Here is a 23,798-nt window from a genome sequence, read left to right on the forward strand (position 1 = left end):
CTATCATTTCTTTTAAATCTTATAAAAAATTATTTTACAGTGGAGGAACAACTATGACATTGAAAACCACAGCTGTAATGAAAGAAGGCCAACTAGGCTCTCTGCAGGGTTCCTGGTATGGACCAGGTATGCCAGCCTGGTAGGCTGAGTTAGTGTATCTGCTCTCCAGCCAAAAGGCTCTGGGTTCGAATCCCACCATGGGCATGGATGTTTGTGATTGTCTGTGAAAATACTGGTGGTAGTGGGCAGTAGATGGTGATGGCAGTTTGCTGTAGTTGGTGGGTTGAGTGGTGGGGATGGAGAGTTGTAGAGTAGGTGCCTTCTCCTCGATGAGTCTTTGGACTCCTTGGAGGTGTCATGTAACAATAAGAATAAATTGAGCTTTATATCAAGTAACAGATTCATTATTAAGACTTTCTTTCACTACTGAAACAAAAGTCATAGCTTTTGCTGATGATGCAATGATAATGATTCAGAAATGCGGCATCTTACAGTTAGAAGTAACGGCCAATGAAGAACTCTTTAAAATTTCAGAGTGGGCACATGATAAGAAAGTTACCTTCAGTAGTACCAAGTCTAAAGTGCTTAACATCTCATGTAAAAAAAAAAAAAAAAAAACCTGTGACGGTCTTCCAAATGGGGAAGTTCTCGAGTAGCCAGTGTGCTAAAATACTTAGGAGTAACAATAGATAAAAAATTTACCTTCAGCAAGCACATCTCATATGCTGCCAAAAAAAGCCTGCAAATAGTAAACCTTCCCAAATCATCGAGGATAAAGTGGGGATTAGGCCACCGAGTGGTGAAAACAATATATACCGGAGCTATACTACCATTGATATCTTAAGCTGCACATGCCTTGAAAATATGCACTAAAATTCTTTTTTTTTATTAAGATACTACCTACACAAATTCCACTCCTGGAATCCAAACAAAAGTTAAACAGAGTTCAATGCCTTATAGCCATACGAATAATTAAAGGATACAGGACCATATCTTTTGAGGCAGCTTGCATTATTGTTGGTCTAACACCGATCTGCCTAAAAATGCAAGAATTCTTTCTTACATATGAAGTCACTTTGGGAAGATATAATGGAAATTCCAACATTGATCCAATGTTGCTACGAATGTATGCTTCACTACAGTAGGTGACCTCACCCAGCAAAGAAAACCTATATTAAGGAGAAGGAAAACTCTGAAAGTAATGATTTCCAACTGATGGAAGCAAAACCAAAGGAAATGTCGGTTGTTCTTTTATTGCATATTACAGACAGCCCATTATATATAAGAATGCTGCTCTAGATTGCATCCTCTGTTCCAACAACTAAGCAGAACAACTTGCTATAGTTCATTCACTTACATATCTCCAGGAATTAGAACTTGACATCTCTCATCAAAAGACAGCAACAATTTACAGTGACAGTAGAAGCACTATAGATGGTAAAAAAACCAGAACAACCATATACAGCATTAATAGAACAGACAAGAAATCTGGTTTGGAATCTTACTCTAGAAGGATGGGAAATCAAGTTCTGCCAAGTGAAGGTGCATACTGGGATAGCAGGAAATGAGAGAACAGATCAGCTTGCTAAAGAAGCAGCTATAAACGAGTGATTAGAAACAAGTTACCAGAAGTACTCAAAATCTGCTATAAAAACACTTGCAGAAGAAGTAAGCCTAAACTTGTGGAGAGAAGAATGGAAAACATCTTCTGATACTTGCCAAGTATCAGAAGTAGACTCCAGCTGAAAAAACATGCCAACTCTCCAGGTTTAACCACACTACTAACTGGACTGGAAAATTAAGACATCTGTGTAGGTACAGATTCCATCTCCTGGAATCGCCATCATGCATTTGTTGTCCACACCTTTAACAGACTGATCACTTACTTTATGACTTTCAGCTACTGACCTCCATCCGGATGCTCTTAATACATCATCACTTCTGGAGACGAGTGACCAGTTTCAAAACAGAAACTTATCTCAAAGTGTTATTAATAAATTAATATAATTAATACATATTAATTAATAATTAAAAAACTAAGAATTATTTAATTTTGCCAATAACATCAACTTCCAGTCATTGTAATGTGACATAAATTACTGATATTGTGTGAAGAATATGTATATATAGATGTAAAAATGTAAATGTGAACATTGATACAAAAATATAAATATAAATGTTAATTAGTACTTGGAAGCTACATGTAATATATGCAATGAAGCATGTAGGAAATAAATTACCTCCTGGTAGGGTTACTGTTGGGAGGAGGGGAAAAAAAGGTCTCACTTCCAAGCACCCACTGGTTCCAAGAATTTACAATCATGAAGACTCATAAACCAGAAATATTTTTGAGACTCATTGTCGATGCCAGTTTCACATACCTCCAGTCAACCTTAGATATTACTAATCTCTTCACAAATGTGTCCAGAGAAGAAACTTTGGAGCTACTTGGAGATCTTTACCCATCAGATATTGTCATTCTGTTAAGAAAATTGTTCAAGGATAGGTACAGGGAGTTCACACAAGATCAAGCTATGCCCCCCCCCCCCCCCCCAAGTTCCATTTCTGGCCAACTTATTCAAGGAATCCTTTAAAAAGAAAACCATATAGAAGGATACCATCAAAAACCTGTTATCTCAACAGTCTACACTATAATGTAAAATTTACTCTTGAACTTAAAAACAGGAAGTTATTTTTCCTTGACATTCTCCTAGAATTTGAAGGTAAGACTTGTTATCCAGTATACAGAAAATGCACCAACTTCGATGGATTCCTCTGTACTTCTCACTCCTACTCCTTGCAGAAGTTCATCATCATCATCATCATCATCAAATTCCTGCCATGTACCCTCAAGGGGTGTACAGGATATGACAGTACTACATGAAAAAATTACATCATTACTAACTTCCTATCTACAATTTTCCTCCAAATCAGTCTGTTACTTGTCAAGACTCCAACATTATCAGATCTTATATTTCTATCGTCTAAGGCACTTTGTACCGTATCAATCCACCTATATCTTGGTCTTCCTCTGGGTCGTTTTCCTGCCAACCTGGCAGAGAACACTTGTTTTGCTAATCTTTCCTCTCCCATTCTATTTAAGTGACCATACCATCTGAGATTAGCTCTGCTAACGCATTCCTGGATGCTGACAATGTCAAGTTCTTTCCTAATATCCTCATTTTTAATATGATATTGCCATTGATGCCATCTGTTCACGCCTCTAATCTTTCTCAGGACTCTCATATCTGCGGTCTCTAGTCTTTGGTCAAGTATTTTACTTCTGACCCAGCTCTCAGATCCATAAGTTAAAATTGGTTTGAACACAGTCTTGTATACAGCTAATTTAGTGTTCCGACTAATTTCTTTCTTATTCCATATGAATTTATTCAATTGACTTCCCACGATACCAGCTTTGCTGATTCTGTTGTCTATTTCTATATTTAGTTTACCATCTTCAGTAAAAATTGTGCCTAAGTAGCTGAAATGTTTTACTTGTTCCACAGGTTCTCCATTCACAACACAGTTGACATTTTCAATGATTCTGCCTATTTTCATTGTCTTTGTCTTTTTATTGCTGACCTTCATACCATATCTATTACAACAGCTATTCAATTTAGTCAGAGAATCTTGCAGACTTGTAGCGGATTTATTTAGAAGTATAACATCATCCGCATAAAGCAAAGAGCTGACATTAACATCTCCAATTTTGATATCAGGTTTAATACCACATTCCTTCATAATGTGATCCATATAGATAATGAATAACAGAGGGGATAATGTACATCCTTGTCTCACACCAGATTTAACATTAAACCATCTTCCTGTACTTCCTTCAATTCTAACTGCTGACTCACAACTCAAATAAAGACTAAGTATTGCTTGATATAATGCCCCATTGACACCATATAACTGCAGCGTATTGAATAGATTCTCTCTTGGCACCTTGTCATATGCCTTTTCCAAATCGACAAAACTTAAATACAGATCTTTGTTATATTCCCATGCTTTCTCGACTATTTGTCGTAAAGTGAAGATCTCATCCTGACAGCCTCTATTTGGCCTGAATCCAGCTTGTTCTTCACCAAGCTTTTCTTCCACAATTCTTCTCAACCGTTTCTCAAGTATACTTGCATAGATCTTGCCAGGAACACTCAGTAGGGAAATACCTCTGTAATTCTCACATTCAGTTTTATTTCCCTTTTTATATATGGGTACTATGAGAGCTCTAATCCAATCATCAGGAATTCGTCCCTCTGTCCAGGCTTTCTGAACTATGCAGTGCAGCCACTGTAAGACTCTTATACCACCATACTTCAGCATTTCTGGTCGAATATCATCTACTCCTGCTGCCTTTCCACATTTCAAGCCTTTGATGGCTTTTTCTACTTCAAGTATAGATATGTATTCCTGACTGCATGCCTGGTCAGTGTTTTTTATCACTGTGCTGTCATCACTGCTTGTTTCATTTAGCAGTTTTTCAAAGTAATTACTCCATACTTCAAGGATATCTTTTTCTACTGTTTTCATTTCACCTTTATCATCTCTAATTCCTTTTACAGCACTCTTTCCTCCATTCCTAAGCTTCTTCAACAACCTCCAGAATATTTTGCCACCTTCTTGATATTTATTTTCTATATTCTTGCCAAAGGCCTCCCATGACTTTTGTTTAGCTAGTTTTACACACTGTTTAGCTTTCTTACATTTGTCTCTGTATTCTGTAAGAGTAAAAGCTGACTTATTTGCCAGGAACTTTTGATATGCTTTCTTCTTTTCCTTCACTGCCTCTTTAACTTCCTGTGTCCACCAGGGAGTTCTGATTTTTTTATCTTTGCACACAACCTCACCACATGCCTCTCTGGCAGAATCAATCAATGTTTCCTTCAGAGTTTGCCACTGAATCTCCAAGGTTTGATTCCTGTTCTCAAACTCTTTCATTTTCTTTTCAATAATATTTCTGTATTTTAGTCTACAGTTTACATCTGAGAGCTGCTCAACTTTTATTCGCTTTAAAACTTTCTTACATGTTATTCTTTTCAATATGAAATTCAATTTTATCCTGCTCAAGACTAAATAGTGATCACTTCCAATTTCAAATCCTCTGTACACTCTGGTGTCCTGCACCAGGGAGAAAACATCACTATCAACAATAACATAGTCAATGAGACTTTTCTTATTCCTAGCCTCTTCTCTCCATGTGAATTTGTGCACATTTTTATGTTGGAACATGGTGTTAGTAATAACCAGTCCATGTCCTGAGCAGAAATCCAACAGATATTTGCCATTATTATTAGCTTTGCTCTTTTCTCCAAATTTTCCCAAAATATTTTTGTATGTCTCACAATCATTTCCTACTCTACTATTTAGATCCCCAACAAGGACCAACTTTTCCTTTTTCATTGTGTCAGTTGCTTTTTCTAAAGCCTCAAAAAATTCCTCCACTTCTACCTTAGTAGAACCTTCTGTGGGACCATAGGCACAAATAAGTCTCATTGTCCAGTTCCCCATTCTCATATTTGCCCACATTACTCTACTTGAGACTGACTGCCATTCAAGAAGATTAGCCTCGTATTTTGTGTTGAATACTATGGCTACTCCTTCTTTTCCTTGATTGTTATTGCCTGAATATAACATTTTGTATTTATTGCTCAGAAAGATCTCACCAGTTTTGGTCTTTTTTGTTTCAGTCACCCCTATTATGTCGATCTGGGACTTATCTAATTCCTCAGCTAGCACCATTTCTTTGCCATTCAGGCTTCTTACGTTGATAGTACCGATCTTTAACTCTGGTGATGTTGAGTTGGGGTTTGTTTTCAGATTTGTTCCAGTAGCTGACTTTTCGCTGTTCGCCCTGGTTCCCTGGCGAAAACAACGGGGGCCTTGTTTAACCGGGCGACGCCCCAGCCGGCATGAAATTTTGTCATGTTGTACCATCATTTTTTATTTTGGTTTAACCAATAAGAATACAATTTGGTCGGCTAAATCCCAAATTGCCAGCCCATCCTCGTTCGTTCAGTATCAAAGTAGATACCCAACAGGGTGCACCACGAGAAGGTGAGGATTGGACATTAGGTCAGAAGCCCTGGTCGGTTCTCTGCATTCCTTTAAAGGCTATGTGGAGGTCTCCTCTCAGTTATACAGCTTTGACCCTTAAGCACCCCTTGCAGAAGTTAGGAATAATAAAAATTTTAAGAGGCAGAGCACACAATGTAGGAATGCAAAATAAAGAATTCTGTTACCTCACTCTTACTCTTTTCTTAATGGATATGAGGACAAGATCACCACCAGGATTTTGCAAATGTCTCCCAAGGCATCAACTTATAAGCATGACTTTTAAGGTGATCACCTTTCCCCACATCTTCAGTGTTATTGACAAAATTTCTTGATTTCTCCAAAGATATGGCAAAACAGTGACTTTCACTCCACTATACAAGATTTCCAGATTCTTACATCCTCCAACATCTCCACAACCTCCCCTCAGGAAGCCAGGTATCTTCAGTATTCAGTTTGTGCAGCATTTGTTATGGTGTTCAAATGGAATGTTCCAAAGGAATCCACATGTCAGAATATTTAAAGATGTTGAAAAGAAAAGAAAACGAATATCTGGTTTAACTTTTCACACTACCCATGAAGACAATCCAGTACTTGATCGTAGTAGCATTCAGAAAGCTTCTTTAAATTTTTTGACAAAACAGTTATGTTCGTCATAATATACGGCATTTCTGTTTTTCACTAAAAAACGTTATAATATACAGCATTTCTGTTTTTCACTAAAAAACAGAAATGCTGTATATTATAATGAATATAACTGTTTTGTCAAAAAATTTAAAGAAGCTTTCTGAATGCTGCTCGCTCCCCATCATTGCAGTAGGAATCAAGACATGATCCTGCATCATGTCTTGATTCTTATTGCATTTAGCCAAGGTCTGTAAATGTGAGAAAAATCTCACATGTACATTACTTCATGGTACTTGACTCAAAATAGCTCAAATGATTACTTGCATGTCGAAATACATGCTAACAAGTAAAAATAGGGAAGTTATTATTCCTCTTTTGACTGCATCTTGACTATTGTGCACAGATGAGGTTGTCTGGGTTTCTTGGGGATCAGGAGGTGGTAGAGAAGATTCAAAGATGAGTGACCAAGCTGGTGACAGGTCTGTGTAATGCTCCCTATGAGGATAGATTGAAGGTGTGTGGATTACAAAGTTTAGTTGATAGGTGGAAAAGCGGAGACATGATAAAAATTTTGAAGATATTAAAGGGACTTTATAAAATTGATGCAAACATTATTTTTTCAGTATATGACAAACGGTCAGAGAACCTAGGAGTCATTCATGGGAGTTGTGTAAGAGTGTAGTATGTAAGAGCGTGCAGACTAGATTTTTTGCATGTAGAGTAATGAATGAGTGGAATGGATTGCTAGAATTACTTGTGAGTGCCCTGACAGTGAATGAGTTTAAGGAGTGGTTTGCTAGGTTTTGTGTGTATAAAAGTTAGTGTGGGTCTCCCACGATGAGTGTCCAGTTTCTATGGAGATAGCGTGTAATAATAATAATGTAGTCCAACACAAGAACTTGATTCCAATATCTTGATTGAGTACTTGGTAATACTTGTAAAAATTTACATTTGTCAAAAGTTATGGGTTTACAAAAAAGTTGGTCTTTTTTTGCCTTAAATAGAAATTTTTGTTTTGCCTATAATTTTTGTCTACAAATGGTCTAATCGAAATCAGAATTGAAACAATCTAAGTTTTTAATTGATTTCCTAAATACCATATAATTAGGTTCAATCAAACAAGGGAGAAATTAATTCTGATCATTTCAGACATTTTTTTAATAAAAAGGATATTATAAAGAAAAGGGAGAAAAAATCTTTTTATGAAACTTTGACTTATTTTTGCCTTGTACTTGGAGACATATAATTTTGTTTTTCCTAATTTTGCCACAACAAATGACTCAAACAAAAATTGAATTACATGGATATGTTTTTATATAATCTAAAATTGAAAATGTTATAAATTTCATCTTTAACCTGACTAGGATTAGGTTATTGACACAATTTGTTCCTTTGTGCCTCTACAAATAATCCAATTAATGCTAAACTTGAAATTGCTCAATAAATGTTTGTATGTTCCAAATTAGTTTTTGTAGTAGACAAAAGAAACTATAACTCAAGAAGAGAAAGGAAAATCTGTAGTAATCATCGACAGTACTGCATATAGCAGAAAAACTTCCCTTCTGTTACAAGATCAAACCACTTACCAGGAGATTACTCAAAACCCTATCAATAGCTAAATCAACAAACTCAATTCTTTACTCAATAAATAAAGTGAATGAAGGCGCCTTAAAAAAAAACAACAACCAAATACCCATTTTGGAAGAACCCATTGTTTCTATAGCCTATCAAAATTCCACGAAGGAGGACTCCTACTCAGACCCACAGTTGACTGCATAAATACCCTCCCACTAACAGGCCATGGACAAGCCTCTCTGAAAATTCATCAGAATTTCTGACAAAAATAAAAACAATGATTTTATTTATCTAAATTTTGCTATTTCAAAATTAATTAAATTTTAGTTTTAGATTTAATTGTAGTCACATTTTATTTCGTAACCTCCATATGCAGCACTCTGGCACATGGATCAGCTTTGTAAATTGGATTAACATTCTTCTCATTTCACCTTGTGATTTTGCTTATACACTGATGATGGCCTGTTAATTTCTGACTGAAATATTTGCAATAATAAAGATTATTATTCTTTATTCTTGTGAATATGTGTGTCTAATATTGTTCCAAATTGTTTATTGGTATAAATTTAATAGGTGTTGATGCATTTTGTAAAATACTTCTAAAATAAATCGATTGAAACAAAAATTGAATTGTATGGACATATTCTTGTATGTCCATACAATACACATCCTAAATTCCAAAATTTATTGAATCCCATTTGGCAAGAATGGACATAATTTGGCGTCTTCACATCCACATCAAAAATCCATCTAACTTTAGTCCCAGAAAAACTTGTGCACATGCAGATGGATGAACAAAATGAATTGCATAGGTGTTAAGTGTTATACATTTTGCAGAATACACTTAAAATGGTCAAAGCTTCATAAACTACACTAATTTTTGATACACTTATTTGTTTTTACAGAAGTGTCACCATTTGATAGACTATAAATTTATTAAAGATGTTATTATAGTTCTCACTAAAACAATGGAAATATTTATTTATAAAACAGCTTATTAATATTGTATTGTATGTGAAGAATTACAGGAGACCTTGAATGATGTATATTTAGTCATTTATATATTTGGCATTTTCATTTGCAGGTTTTAGATTCATGGATGATTATTTGTCCTCCTCAACCCTATGATTGGACTATTTTTTATTGGAAAATTATTTGAAATTATAATTCCTTTCTCGCCAGATGGAATTAAATGAAATTTATGGAATCTAGGAAATAAACTTGTTTGCAATATGGTCATTGTGATAATGAATGGTGTTGTTACACAAGAGTGTGGTTATGAAGTCACCCTTTTATGATTTGTCTGTGATAATGTGTTACTTTTTTTATTTTTATAATTTTCTTTTTTATTTTACATATTCCACAAGAAGAATAAAGATAGTTTTTAAGTGCATATTGTCAAATGAGTATATTGGTTATTTAAAATTTTTGTTGTCAGTTTTTATTTTGAGTGGGTGCATTAAATACATTAGTATATGTTGGTGTTCCCACAATGTCGATGAAAGGATGGAATTAATTCTAGGGACATTTCAACCTTCACACTGAAATTAGTGAATTTGATCTTGACCGCTTCATGTTGACTTGGAATTTAGTGTGAAAAACACTACTCAACTGATTTTAAATTTGGTATCAACCAGAATCATGAATGTCCATGTCTCAAATGCATATAAGTAATATTCCACTTATAATATGTGATCACACAAATGTTATTACAAGTGGCATCATATAAGTCATAAATTAGAGAGTAAATTGTCAGTTTTACAAATTCTGTTATTTTTTATCATTTTTATCTTTAGGGTTCTAGGGGCCAAATACGCAGAGTTGGTAAAAGTAAAGATTACTCCCGACCAAATCCTCGAACTGTTACCTTATACAAGGAAAAAGGAGACTTTGGATTCACTCTTCGTCATTTTATTGTGTATCCTCCAGAAAGCCTCCTGGTGAGATATGTTATTTTTATTTATTTATTTTTTATGATGTACGAGCTGCTTTCTGTTAATTAGACAACCAAGAGAATTGGGGAAAATTTATTTTTAAAGTATTATGTCATTTGTAAGATATAGTACAGCTATAATTAAAATAATAATATAAAAATAATACTAATATATTTAAAGGCATTATCATATACTGAGTTTTGTTTTAGGTTTTATTCTTCTCTTGTATAGTCAACATGTGACATACAATCACTTTTTATGTAAGATAGGGAAGGAGAAATTTTTTTACCTTTTTTTTTTTTGCATGCAGTCCTTTTGTTTGCACCATTAGTAAATTACTCTCAATTCTGAATAGTTTAACTCTTAATTTCAAAATAAACTTGCACACAGATTCATATTTCAGGATATCATATACACATATGATATATATGTCATATATATTTAATTTATCCTTTTAGATCAACTTATTAGCCATTTAACTCATTAAGTCACCATAACTTAACTATTCAGCACACTTTATTTAGAGCTTCTTTTCAGTTATATAAGCAAACATTGTTTAAATTGAAGCCTATTGACTCTTTAAGTAATAAGCTAACAGTTTTTCTTTATGGACAGAACTTTTGAAATTTTAGTTTCTTGCTTCCTTCAGAAATTTTATTCTCTTGAATGAACACATAAGAACTAACACAAACTGCTTTTTTTTTTTTGTAAAAACAGCAACACAAATCAGTTAAGTTTTTCCTGCATCCTAAAATCACAGACTACTGGAGGGTGGGTGGGGGATCTTGTTTTCATATGAATAAATTACTAAAACCGTATCAGTAGTTTCATCACTTTAGAATTGGATTTACTTTCCATATGAAAGTCTCAGCATACTTATTAAAGAAATAACTAAAACCATATTGACAATTTCAAATCACCCTTTAGACTTAGAATCCTAAATAACAAATTCATAATTCACAACTAAACTTTATCGGACCCACTTCTGTATAAACTATAAAGCGATAAAGTTTCTTTTAGTTTTAACCGAATGTATCCTGTATGGATTTATGACTACAATAAACTTTATATTTCTCTTTTTAAAAGAGAAATGTAAAGTTTCTCTTTTAAAAAGAGAAATGAAACTTATCGACATTTATCTTGAAGATTTACAAATTATAGTTTTTGGGGAATATTTTGTGAGGAATGTTTTTCCAGACTGCAGTGTTAGAGGGAATAAAAGAGGAAGAGTAGAAGCAAGCATAACGATCAAAGCCAAACTCGGAGGAGACCTCCACATTACCTTTCAGGAATGCAGAGAACTGACTGAGGCTTCTGACCCTCAGTCCAATTCTCACCTTCACGTGGTGCACCCATTAGTAGATATCTGTTGGATACTGAGGATGGACTGGCAATTTGGGACTTTGATCAAATTGCTCTCTATTGGCTTAAACCACAAATGCATGGTGCAACATGAAGAGATTTCATGCCTGCTGGAATGTCGCATGGTTCAACAATGCCTCTGCTGCTTTCATCAGGGGACCAGGACCAGCAGTCAGCTACTAGAACATACTCCCATTCAACATCTAGAAGAAGAAGAATAAATCCAACATCAGAAGAACTGAAGATAGGAACAATCAATATAAGGAGTATTAATGGAAAAGAAATCGAACTTATAGAAGAATTAGAAAAGCACCACGTGGACCTAATTGGCATTACTGAGACAAAGAGGACAAAAAACAGGCGAGATCTTACTAAATAATAAGTATAGGATGTTGTTTTCAGGCAATAATGATGAAGGAAAGGAAGGAATAGAGATAGCATTCAACACCAAATATGAAGATAAACTTCTTGATTGGAAGGCAGTTTCAAGTAGAGTTATGTGGGCAAACTTCAAAATGGGGACATGGACAATAAAACTTATTTGTGGCTATGGTACCACAGAAGGTTCGTCTAAGGAAGAAGTGGAGGAATTTTTTGAGTTATTATAATTGGCAGCTGACAAAGAAAATGGAAAAAAGGTCCTTGTTGAAGATCTGAACAAAATAGGAAATGAATCCCACGAGGCATATCGGAACATTTAAGGAATATATGGAAAAAAGGGCAAAGCTAATGATGGTTAGTATTTACTGGACTTCTGCTCTGGATACTAGTCATTACTAACACCCTGTTTCCACAATAAGCTGTGCTCAAGTCATATGGAGAGAAGACACAAGAAATAAGAAAGCCTCATTGACTACCTCATTGTTGATTGTGATATCTTCATGCTTGTTCAGGATACAAGAGTGTACAGAGGATTTGAAATTGGAAGTGAATTACTAAGCAGGATAAAAATGGATATCTCATTGAAAAGCACAGTATGTAAGGAAGTTTTAAAAAGAATTAAAGTTGAGCAGCTTTTACAAGTAAATTGTAGCCTTGATTATACAAACATTATTGAAGAAAAAATGAAATAAATTGAAAACAAGAACCAAGCCTTGGAGTCTCAGTGGCAAACTCTGAAGAAGACATTGATAATTCATTTAGGGAGGTATGTGGTGATGTTGTTTGCAAGGATAGAAAAATAAAAACACCATGGTGAACACAAGAAGTTAAAGAAGCAGTCCTGGAAAAGAAGATAGCTTACCAAAAGTTTCAAGAAAATAAGTCGGCAGATGCCCTAAAATAGTACAAAGAAAGTTGTAATTGAGCTAAACAAGTCATGGGAAGACTTTGGTAAGAGTATGAAAAATAAATATCAGGAAGGTGGCAAAATGTTCTGGAGGCTATTGAAGAAGCTTAGAAATGGAGGAAAAAGCACTGTAAAAGGAATCAAAGATAATAAAGATGACATGAAAACTGAAGATAAGGATATCCTGGATGTCTGGAGTAATTACTTGAAAGACTATTAAATGAATCAAGCAGCAGTGGCAGAACCTTACTAGAAAATTTTCAAGAGGAATGCAAAGAGGAGTACATATCAATGCTTGAGGTAGAAAAAGCTGTCAAAAACTTGAATGTGGAAAGGCATTGGAGTAAATGGTATTCGACCTAATTGCTTGAATATGGGGGTATAAATTTTTTTCAGTGGCTACACTGCATAATTCAGAGATCCTGGTCAGAAGGTCGAATTCCCAATGATTGCAGTAGAGCTCTCAGATTACTCATCTATAAAAAAGTGAATAAAACTGAATCTGAAAATTACAGAGTAATTTCTCTAATAAGTGTTCCAGGTAAGATTTATGCAAGCATACTTGAAAAGAGGTTGAGAAAGATTGTGGAAGAGAAACTTCGAGAACTAGCCGGGTTCAGGCCAAATAGAGGTTGTCAAGATCAGATTTTCACTTCTGTGAAAATATTTTGCCCTTTTGTCCTTTCTTTCAGTAATTGTAAGAATTTCTAGTAGTTCTTTTATGCTGTCCATCCAACTCTTTTGTGGTCTTCCTCTTCTTCTCATTCCCTCAATCTTCCCCAACATAACTGCCTTTTTCAATGATTCATCACCTTGCGTGCAGAGCAATACATAGTCTATTTTAAGTTCTCAGTCAGCAATAAGATTTGAAATAAACAAATCGTATTTGTTTATTTCAATACACAGGAAGATGGTTTGATATAAAATCAGCAGTAAGAGAAGGATGCACATTATTCATCATCTGTATGGATCACATTATGAATAAAAGCGGCATCAGGCCTGATATTACAATCAGATGGCAAATTTGCTTCTAATTTGCCAGATAATTTATTCAGAAAGTTGAGAAAGGCAGTTTATATAGTGTTAACTGTGAGTACACAAACATTCCAATCTTCAAGATCTTCAACCAGAGCCTTAGATACTAATCATCATACTATATTTCAATGGGATAAGGATAACCAGATCATGTTTAATATTAGCAAAATTATTTTTTCTGGCAAAAGGGACCTATCAGAAGACATTTTGGTATCTAAGTTATTTGGCATTCTTCTGATGTTTTTTAGCCAAAAGCTACAAGAGGCATATTGATCTCTGTTTCTGGTATGGTAGGAAGCAGTTTGCCTCGGTCCTGTATGCAGGAGTTGGAGGAAAAGAGTGATGCCAGGAGGTTGGCTTTATCTTTAGGTGAGCTTGTGGGATGCAAGTATGGGCTACATCCCACAAACTCATAAGTGATAGTATATGCTGTAACAGTGGTGCCATCTGGATGAGAGAAATTGGTAGAAGCATAGCTCAGGTGAGCAGAAGTTGCACCTGATGCCCTTTGCAAGGGACCAGAAGTTACAGTTTCCATTTGGAAACTGTAACTTCTGGTTAGGGAGGCACTTCCATTTGGAACAAATCTCACTTTGTAAGGACCAATAGATAATTGCAATAGGTTGAATCTGAAGCTGCAATTCTCCTTGCAAGCCATCTGTGGTAAGTCAGATTTTTTATTCAGCTGCCTTGATAATCTTATTAAACATTGTTTAATAAAACAATTGTTGAGAATTTTGGATGGAATAGGGAATGAGAGCCTTCATTCCTCATTCCATTCATGTCTAAGCAAGTTATAGAGTAATTTATGTAACTCACGTAGGTAGGCATTTGTGTCAGAAGTGTGGAATCAATAGTCTGACCAAGCAGAAATTCTGAAGGTTGTCTCACTTGCCACTTTTGTAAAGCCGAAGGATTATGAGGTTGGGAGTGGTTAGAGAAGGGCTTTCTGTGTGAGAGAGGAAGCTTGTACAAGATTGTGGTCCACATTACTGAGAGTGGCAGTGACCTCTGCCGTGTACCTGGAAGGAGAACTGGTTAAGAAAAGATTGTTGGTATTGGGATAGTGTAGAGCAGTGGTTCTTAACCGGTGTCCCCTGGAACACTCGTGTTCCGCAAACTGGTTACAAGTGTTCCACCAGTGAAATATGTCACACGACACTTTTCTGAGTTTAATTGGTTACTTTGATCCTAACAACTGATGACTGCTTTGCGTGTTGACTTCTAAACCAATAGAATATCATTTATAGGTACTATTTTTAATGTGTAAAAATTTAACAATATTGGAAGAAAAGATTTCAAGTTACTTTCCTTACTTAAATGCACACAGTTATGACCGGATACGAAATCCATTTGGCACAGTTAATACATCGAGTTGTGAATTTTCGTTACAAGAAGAACTATCAGTTATCTTGTGAACAGGTAACTGATAGATCATATTCTGAAAATGAAATTCTCTGAAATGACTCTTGAGGAATTTTGGATTTTTGTCTAAGCCTAATACCCAGCTCTCTCCACAAGGACACTGAAAATTTTGTTACAGCTTTCAACATCATATTTGTGAGCTCGTTTTCTCAATATTAACCAATATAAAAACTAAAACGCGTGAATGACTTTCTAATATAGACAAAGAGATGTGGGTAGTTATATCACATATTAGACCTGATATTGCTGAAATCAGCAAAAGCTGACAATCTCAAGTATCGCATTAAAATAAGTTATATTTTTATAAAAGCCAAGTCAATGCATATTGTTATTGTTAACTTTATGATCCTAATGCTTTTGGTGTTCCCCAAATTCTTCTTATAATCAAAAGTGTTCCGTGATTTCGAAAACGTTAAGAACCACTGGTGTAGAGGATTATCAGGTATTTAGGTTGTAGTAGGTCATTTCAAATATTTTCAGATCTTTCAGCTTGGTCAGTGAAATTGGAAAATTCATTTGTGGACGGTCACCTGGGAAGATAACCTCACTCTTTGGATAGTTAGATTGTGAAAATGCTTCAGGGATAGAAAAAAAAAAAAAGGTGAAGAACCAAACTAGTTTCAGAATTTGGCTCAGAGTGCATTTATGCCATGTATCAAAAGTGATATTTTATTTTTTGTAGGGATTTTGGTGTGTCTCATATATTTCGGAGTTGCTTTTTAAGGAAGTTTTTTTTTTTTTTAAATTAATTTTCACATCTCTACTCTCATTTTTTGATTAGGAAATACTACAGATGGTATGTAATGGGACAAAGAAAACCTTTAAGCCAGATGAAGTGAGAAGCAGAGGATTCTAAATCTGATGACAAGCAAACAAGCAGTGTCATATCTTATGAAAGTGATGCCCTCTTGTGGAAAGGTATCACACGGAGTGTAATTTAGGCACTGAAGTAGACCCCCCTCTGGTGGTGGTAGCTGCAATTTGGGTTTCTGGCTAGAACAGGAAGTCTGGTCTAGATGTCTGTAAATGAATGGTGCATGTCACATATAATGGTATTTATGCCATGAATGTTGGTGAAGTGGATTCAAAAGTGATGTTTTATTTTTTGTAGAGATTTTGGTGTATTTCATATATTTTGGAGTTGCTTTTTGAGAGAGGTTTTTGTAATTGCAATGCATGTCTCTACTCTCATTTTTTGATTAGGAGATAGTTAGGATAAGGAGACTTATTATATTTTTAAAGATAATAAGGACATCCAGTGAGAGGATATAACTCTTGGACATAACCGTGTGTATTATTGTTGTCCAAGAGTTATATCTCCTCTCACTGGATGTCCTTATTATCTTTAAAAAGTCTCCTTCAGTCTCCTTGCCATAATATCCCACATAACACTACTTAACTCCACTCCCCTTCCTTCTCCAGGCATGAACTGGCAGAAGGGTTTTGTGCCAGTTGAATGGGAAACTTCCCAACTCAATTATTTATAGGTTTCTGATAGGTCATGGTCTTTGGCATGACCTATCATAAACCTATACTGTTTGACCACTGTATCCTTGAAATGAAGGCTATAGGTTTCTAAACATGTTTGTTCTTCAGGAGTATTACATCAAATTGAAGAGCTGGTGAGAAACAGAAAATGAAACCTATGCTGTGAAGATCCATCATTGCATTGGCTACTTCAGGCTTCCAGTAATCACCAGTGTGGTGATGTTTTGTCAGGCAGTGAAAGTCATCTGTCAGAACCTCTACTCTGAAGACTCATTATAGCGTTGGCCACTTCAGGACTCCAATTATCAGTGTGGTGATGTTTCTGGCTAGAACATCTATAACTTAGTCTAATTGGAATTTCCTTCAGCTATCAATGTAATATTATTATTGTTATTACTAGGGGGGCTCCACCCCACCGAGTTCTGGACTGGTAGGCCGGTTCTCCTTGAATTCCAATGACTTGAATTTTGAAGACTCGAAAGGGGGTTTCTGGCACCTATGCCCCCCCCCCACGGGGGGGAGTTTTGCACATTTGGGAGGAGGTGTGCAGTATTTTCTCTTTTAAAGGGGTTATAGTCATTGACTTAAAATATGTTGTTCAAAATCATGAGGATACTTCAGTTCATTGGTAAGGGTTGTCATTCAAACAAATAATCTTAGCTCTGTGTATGTTTTGAGGTGATGTACTGTTGGGATGGGTGGTGAAACACCTGCTTATCTACATATTTGTGTGTACGTGTGTAGATTTCCTATAAAACTGAAAAGGACAGTGAGCAATTTTGTAGTTATGTGATCAGTGTATCTAGGAAGGGAAGACAGTTTCTTTTCTATAGCAAAATATATTTTTGAATGTGTTATTGTTTAAATGTGCTAAAAATGTATCCAATTTATATAAGTCATGAGACCAACTAGTAAATATATCCTGTACATAGCATAGCCAAACTTGGTTTATGTATGTATTAGCGGTAAGTGCTTGGTTTTCTAGAAATTTGATGTAGATAATTTTTTCTGCATGGGGAAGGGGGGAGAAGGATAGAACTCATTGCAGTCTCATTTAACTGTTTGTATATTTTCTGGGCGATTTTTAAAAAAATTTTTTATTTTTATTTATTTATTTTTTTTGGACAATTCATATATGTAGGGGGAGGTATTTATCTTAAGATAAATAGGATCATAACTAAGGTCAAGGGTACTTAAATATAAAGAGCCAATAGGCTTCATTAAATACACCTTTGCTGCAAGTTGCCCGGTATTGTACTACGTACTAGGACTACTTGCATTAGTTAATGCTAGTAATCGCCGATACTTTTATAGTTTACTATATTTGGCATGAAACTCTCTGATTCCAATCTTTGAGTTTCTTATTTGGTTTTAAAACAATGTGGGATTTAATATCAGCTTAATTTAAATAAGGTCAAGGGTTTTGTTTAGTGGGACATGGTAAAATAATGAAATAATATCAAAACTATCAGGATGACAATCAGGCTATGCCTTGTAGACAATGTGTCATCATATTTTCGTTTTTTCTTCATTCTCTTCAAAAATTAGTTTTAGTTTGAATTTTCCTCCTTCTGCTATATATATTGCAGACTGCATAGTATACAAAAAAAAAAACCAAAAAAAAAACTGATTACATTTTTCTTCATAAACTTAATATATATATATATATATATATATATATATATATATATATATGTTCTTCTCATGTGTTCTTCCATACGCAAGGAAGAACACATGTCGCTCATTTGTTCTTCCTCGATGAGTCTAAGGACTCCCTGGAGTCGCCCGAAATAATAATAATACCAGTTTCGACCTTTATTGAGGTCTCGTCAGTGGGAGCCAGACCTAAAAAATGCCAAGGGTGAAGTAATACAGAGCTTATAAATATTTTACCTAAACAAGTTGCCATAATGTGCTTTGACCTCATTAAATAAAAATCTCAGGATGAGAGTAATATGTAGAAAGTATTTTACCTGGGTATATATTATGTTAAAGATACCAAGCAATTTTATAAGCTAGGTTTTTTAATCCTTTTTCCCAAGTAAGCAAAATGTGCAGCCGCAAACTTGACTGACTTGTCTGTTTGCTTACTTGGGAAAAAGGATTAAAAAAACCTAGCTTATAAAATTGCTTGGTATCTTTAACATATATATATATATATATATTTAATTACACACACACACATGATTATTTACCAATAGGATATACGTTATCATTTCAGATTTATTTTAAATATTCTATTTATTGTGTTCTTAATCGTTTTGATAAAAATTTTCCTTGTTTCTTTCAAAAATTGCACCTTTTCATTATTTGATAATTTTTTCTGTTAATTGTAACAGTTATTGAGTATAAATGAAAATATAATTAATACATAATTATTTCCTCAAATTTATTGGTGAAATTTTCTGTAAATGTAAATTAAAAAATTGTGAATTTTTTAAATCAGTTTATATTATTCCTTTAATAGGCAACTCATGCTGCCAGCCAGGCAAGAAATAATCTCGGTGAGTAAAGAAATTGTCGTCTGCTGCTTGGTAATATTAATTTGACTCATTGTAATATGTTCTATGAGGCTGTAAGTGAAACTTTCTGCATAATTATCCTAAAAAAATATTAATAGTAGAAATCATCCAGTCATATTGCCACGGTAACACACTTTTCCACATCATTCCACTAGTGAAATATATATTTAAATCTGTTTTTATTATGTCAGAAAGTACCTTTGTCAAGTTTCATGTGATAGCTTAACATTGTCAGATTTGTTGTCTAAAATATTTTTGAGTTTAGGTTAAATAAAAGTACGGTTAAATAATTCTGTTTCAGGAGTCAGGTTCATGGGTCTGATAATCAAGAGATCACAGTATTTATTTTTTCATTCTGTATATAAAATGTTTGTCTTTTTTCTGAAAGAAACTTTAGTTTGAAATCAATCAGTGACAGTCAGAATTTTATCAGGCCTTCTTTCAAGCAAGACTAAATTGGTTAATTTTAGATGGAGACAATTGGGGGGGGGACCCTTGAGAAACCAGTTTTCTCCTTCAGAAAAAAGGCCAGTGAAAATCGCTCTAAAGATTCTAGCTACTGATGTAATAAAGTATTTCACCAAGAGTCCTAGCATTGAGTGGCAAAATAATAGTCAACCCATGCTGGTAGAAAAAATAATTCCTTATTTTTTAAAAAAAGAAGTGATAAGTAATGTCTATGTGAAACAGCAGCATCCATATATAATTATATATATATAGAGAGCAGGTGTCATTGTTTGTAATATTTGTTTGTGTGTGTGTGTGTATTAAGTTATAAATGGTATTGCTTTTTTTTTTTTTTTTGAAATATTTTATATTAAAAAAATTGAGCTGTTGCTGACAACTCTAACTTATATTTAGATACATCAATAACAACAACAAAAAAGTAACTTGAGGTCAAAGGGTGTTAGATTTGACTATTTTAACACCAGTTGGTGACATTGATCATGCTATACTGACCTGAGAAGTAGTTAAGTATAGACATTTGTCATTTTATGTAAAAGTTAAGTTCTGGAAACTTTATGTAACTTGAATTTTATTTAAGTCAGATTTAACCCCCCAACCTTATTGATTACATATTTATTGTATGTGTTATTGCATTAACATGTTTTAAAGTTAGAAAACAAAAATTGTTTTTAAATTAAGGGATTCGAGACATCTGTTTAAATTTCACACACACACACACACACACACAAAAGGGGCATATTCCAGGTGTGCTCTTGCACACCCACAGAATAGCAATATCACCGATACTATTTTGCATTTATTCTTGTTAGAGACTCCCCTAATTGTTTCCTGGCTTCGTGTGATTCCTAATATTAAACATAATATACTATTGCATATAAACAGTGCATCACATTTGTATTTAATAGCCTAGGTGTGCAGTGACAAATATAGACACCTTTGAGCCCTTTGAACAGACATACAAATGGTGCAGTGGATCAAATTCTTAGCATTCTAGTGGTTTTAAACCACCCAAAAGGTTAAGCAAGGTGTGTGCTGAAACAATAGCATCCAGAAATCAGTGGCTGTGATTAGTTATTATGTCAACCGATCCAATTTAACATTGCCATTTTCATGAGCTGCTGTTTTTGTTTTCTGAGTTTCATCTGTTTTGCACATATTTACATTGGGAAACAGTGTTGATGATCTCCTGAATGTCTTTTTTTCTGCCAGAAATATTGAGGATTGTATGAGTGTAGTTGAAGGAGGTAAGCCTTGTTCTTCTCTTCCAAATTTACTATTATATTTACAGCTTTGAGTAATTCAAATATACCAACCAAACATAGTATTCTCCTACATTTTTGCTTTCTAATATATCTTAAACCCATTGCCCTCCATTCCATTCAGATTTGGTTATAATTAATTGATAAATTAAAATATTCAAAGTTATCCTGCAAGTTAATTGCATTGGACCAATTAAGATGAGCGCTGATGCGCTATGCACTCTTAAAACATTCGTACATCGATAAAAATGAAATCATATGGTCAAATTAAAGTGAATTTTGTAGCACGGGTCGCATAAGCCGCATGACAGCACACTCAACTGAAATAGGCACATACCACATGTATATAGTTGGTGTCACTGTTTGCAATATTTGTTTGCGTGTGTATTATGTTATAAATGGTACTCCTTTTTTAAAAATAAAATATTTTATATTAAAAAAAATTACGTTGTTGCTGAGAACTTTAACTTTTTTTTCAACAACAACAAAAAAAAAGAACTGAGTGCTCAATTTGAGCCTAGCCTCAGAAGGTGTCTCAGTTAAAGATGTGACTGTGTTTCCACCAGTTGGTGACATTGATCATGCTGTACTGACCTGAGAAGTAGTTAAGTACAGACATTTGCCATCTTATGTAAAAGTTACATTCTGGAAACTTTATGTTACTTGAATTTTACATAAGTCTGATTTAACCTCCAACCTTTTTGCTTACATATTTCCAATGTGTTTGTGTTAGTGCATTAACATGTTTTACTTATTTCTGTTAGTTTCATTTACAGGATGCACACACAAATTGGATTTCAGTATGCAGTTATTAATGCTAAGTAATATAAGAAATCGTAAATAGTATGAGAAAATAGGGAAAAAAAAAGCTTAAGTTGGTCATTTAATTTTCTGTATGAAATTAACAAGAGATGACTGAACAGCGACTTCTTTCTTCTCTTCATAAAACTCTCAATAACAGGATAAAAGCATCATCTGTTTCACTTTGGACTTTTAGAGATATTAGGATCCATCCTCCAATTACACATTTTTTCTGTCTTCATATTGGTGTTTAAAAAACATGTTTATTACTGTAATCCAGAAATTTTCATCTTGAACATCATGCTTCCATAAAGTAGCACTTTATGGAAGCATGATGTTCAAGCGTGTCATGTATGTATATACCAGGGGAAATTTATGGTAAAGACTTTATTAGTGCTTATTACAACACAAAAATCATCTTCGAAAATTCTAGATTTGTGACAAGACACATTACGTACCTGCTACAAAATTTTTTAAAAGATTATTATCAGATAAATACGATAAATACTAGATAATTCTTTTTTCTTCCCTTATAGTTTTCACCTCTAGATCAATTTCTGTTGATTTCTTTGATTTCTATTGATTTCTAGATCAATAAGGGATAATTACACGTAACAACATGTTATAGAAGGGCAAGGGGTTTGAGGGTGTGTTGGATCTGATAATAGTGTCAGAAGATGTATCCATAACCAAGGTAGACACTTTGCCTCCAGTTGGGATCTTGTTCTGGAAAGTTGCCAAACATATGGAGTTCTCTGTCAAGAAGGGGTTTATGTTCAACTATAAGGCTGGTGATTATGAGATACTCAGGAGTCATCTTGGAATATTGCCATGGCTTGAGAAGCTACAAGGAAAGAATGTCAGTAGAGCATAGCAGGTGGTCAGAGAGTGCTTGAGAGTAGCAGTATTAGACTGCATACTGAAGGTCAGGAGGATGAACCAAGTTGGAATTAAGTGGATGAGTAGGGATGTAAAGCAAGAGCTGCAAAAAAATAAAACATTTTGGAGGAAATATAAAGAAAAAAAGTGATCAGTATACTCATGAGCAGTACAAAGTCCAAGCAAGAAGGGTGACTAGTATATTGTGAGAAAGGCCAAATCAGACTATGAGAGAGAATTAGTCGAACAGGCCAAAGTAAACCCAAAAGAGTTTTATCATTATGTAGCAATTAAGAGGGAAAATAACTATGGTAGAATGACTTTAAACAATGCTCTTGGTAGGGTGACTGAACCAAAAGAAATAGTTGAGTTGCTGATTGATCATTTTGCAAAGGTGTATTATCCAGGTAGAGATTTTAAAGTTGCTGATGTTTACAGAGATTCATATCAACATTGAGGTAGATGAAGAGGAAGTGTTCAGCATATTAAAAAATATCAATGTGAACACAGCAGTGTTCACGTTCTGAACTAGATGGTATATCAGCACGTGTACTACGTGAATGTGCAAGACAATTGGCATTGCCTTTTATGAAGTTGTTCAATCTAAATCTCAACTCTGGCAAATGGCAGGGTTCCAAGGGAGTTAAAAGAGGGTAAAATGGTACTATTGGATAAAGGTGGCTCCAAGACAGAGGTAGCAAACTACAGACCAATTAATATATCAGGAGTGGTTGTTAAAGTATTGATTTATATAAGTTCATGAAAGGTAAAATACAACAGTGGGTGGATAGGGATGCAATACTCTATTAAAGGTAATGGGTACACCACAATACTGCTTGACTTTGCAAAGGCATTTGACAGAATACCACATGGAAAACTATTACAAAACCCAGTGCAAATGAAAAATGGATGGGGGAGGGGGTTTTACAGACAGACACCAGAGAGTAGTTTGTGGAGTGGGGTCTAGGAGAATGATGACTGGTGAAGTACTTCAGGGTTCAGTACTATGGCCACTACTCTTTAATTTGTATATCAATGACAATAGGAAAGATTTAAGAGGGGATATTCGGTTGTTTGCTGATGA

The 23,798-nt window shown here is 34.6% G+C and overlaps 1 protein-coding gene across 5 annotated transcripts in view; it reads left to right on the forward strand.

Annotated features, from left to right (window-relative positions):
• Positions 1 to 23,798, forward strand: part of RhoGAP19D (Rho GTPase activating protein at 19D) — a 503,360-nt gene that overhangs the window by 67,284 nt on the left and 412,278 nt on the right. For all 5 annotated transcript variants that reach the window (XM_090412052.1, XM_090412051.1, XM_090412054.1 and 2 more), the window contains 2 exons: positions 10,050 to 10,193; positions 19,253 to 19,289. In XM_090412052.1, the coding sequence (XP_090268178.1) occupies positions 10,050 to 10,193; positions 19,253 to 19,289 (181 nt within the window). The remainder of the gene's footprint in view (positions 1 to 10,049; positions 10,194 to 19,252; positions 19,290 to 23,798) is intronic.

This window comes from Typopeltis vanoorti, chromosome 22 (assembly GCF_054136105.1).
Source record: "Typopeltis vanoorti isolate ZY-2024b chromosome 22, IOZ_Tvanoo_1.0, whole genome shotgun sequence".
Classification (NCBI taxonomy): domain Eukaryota; kingdom Metazoa; phylum Arthropoda; class Arachnida; order Uropygi; family Thelyphonidae; genus Typopeltis; species Typopeltis vanoorti.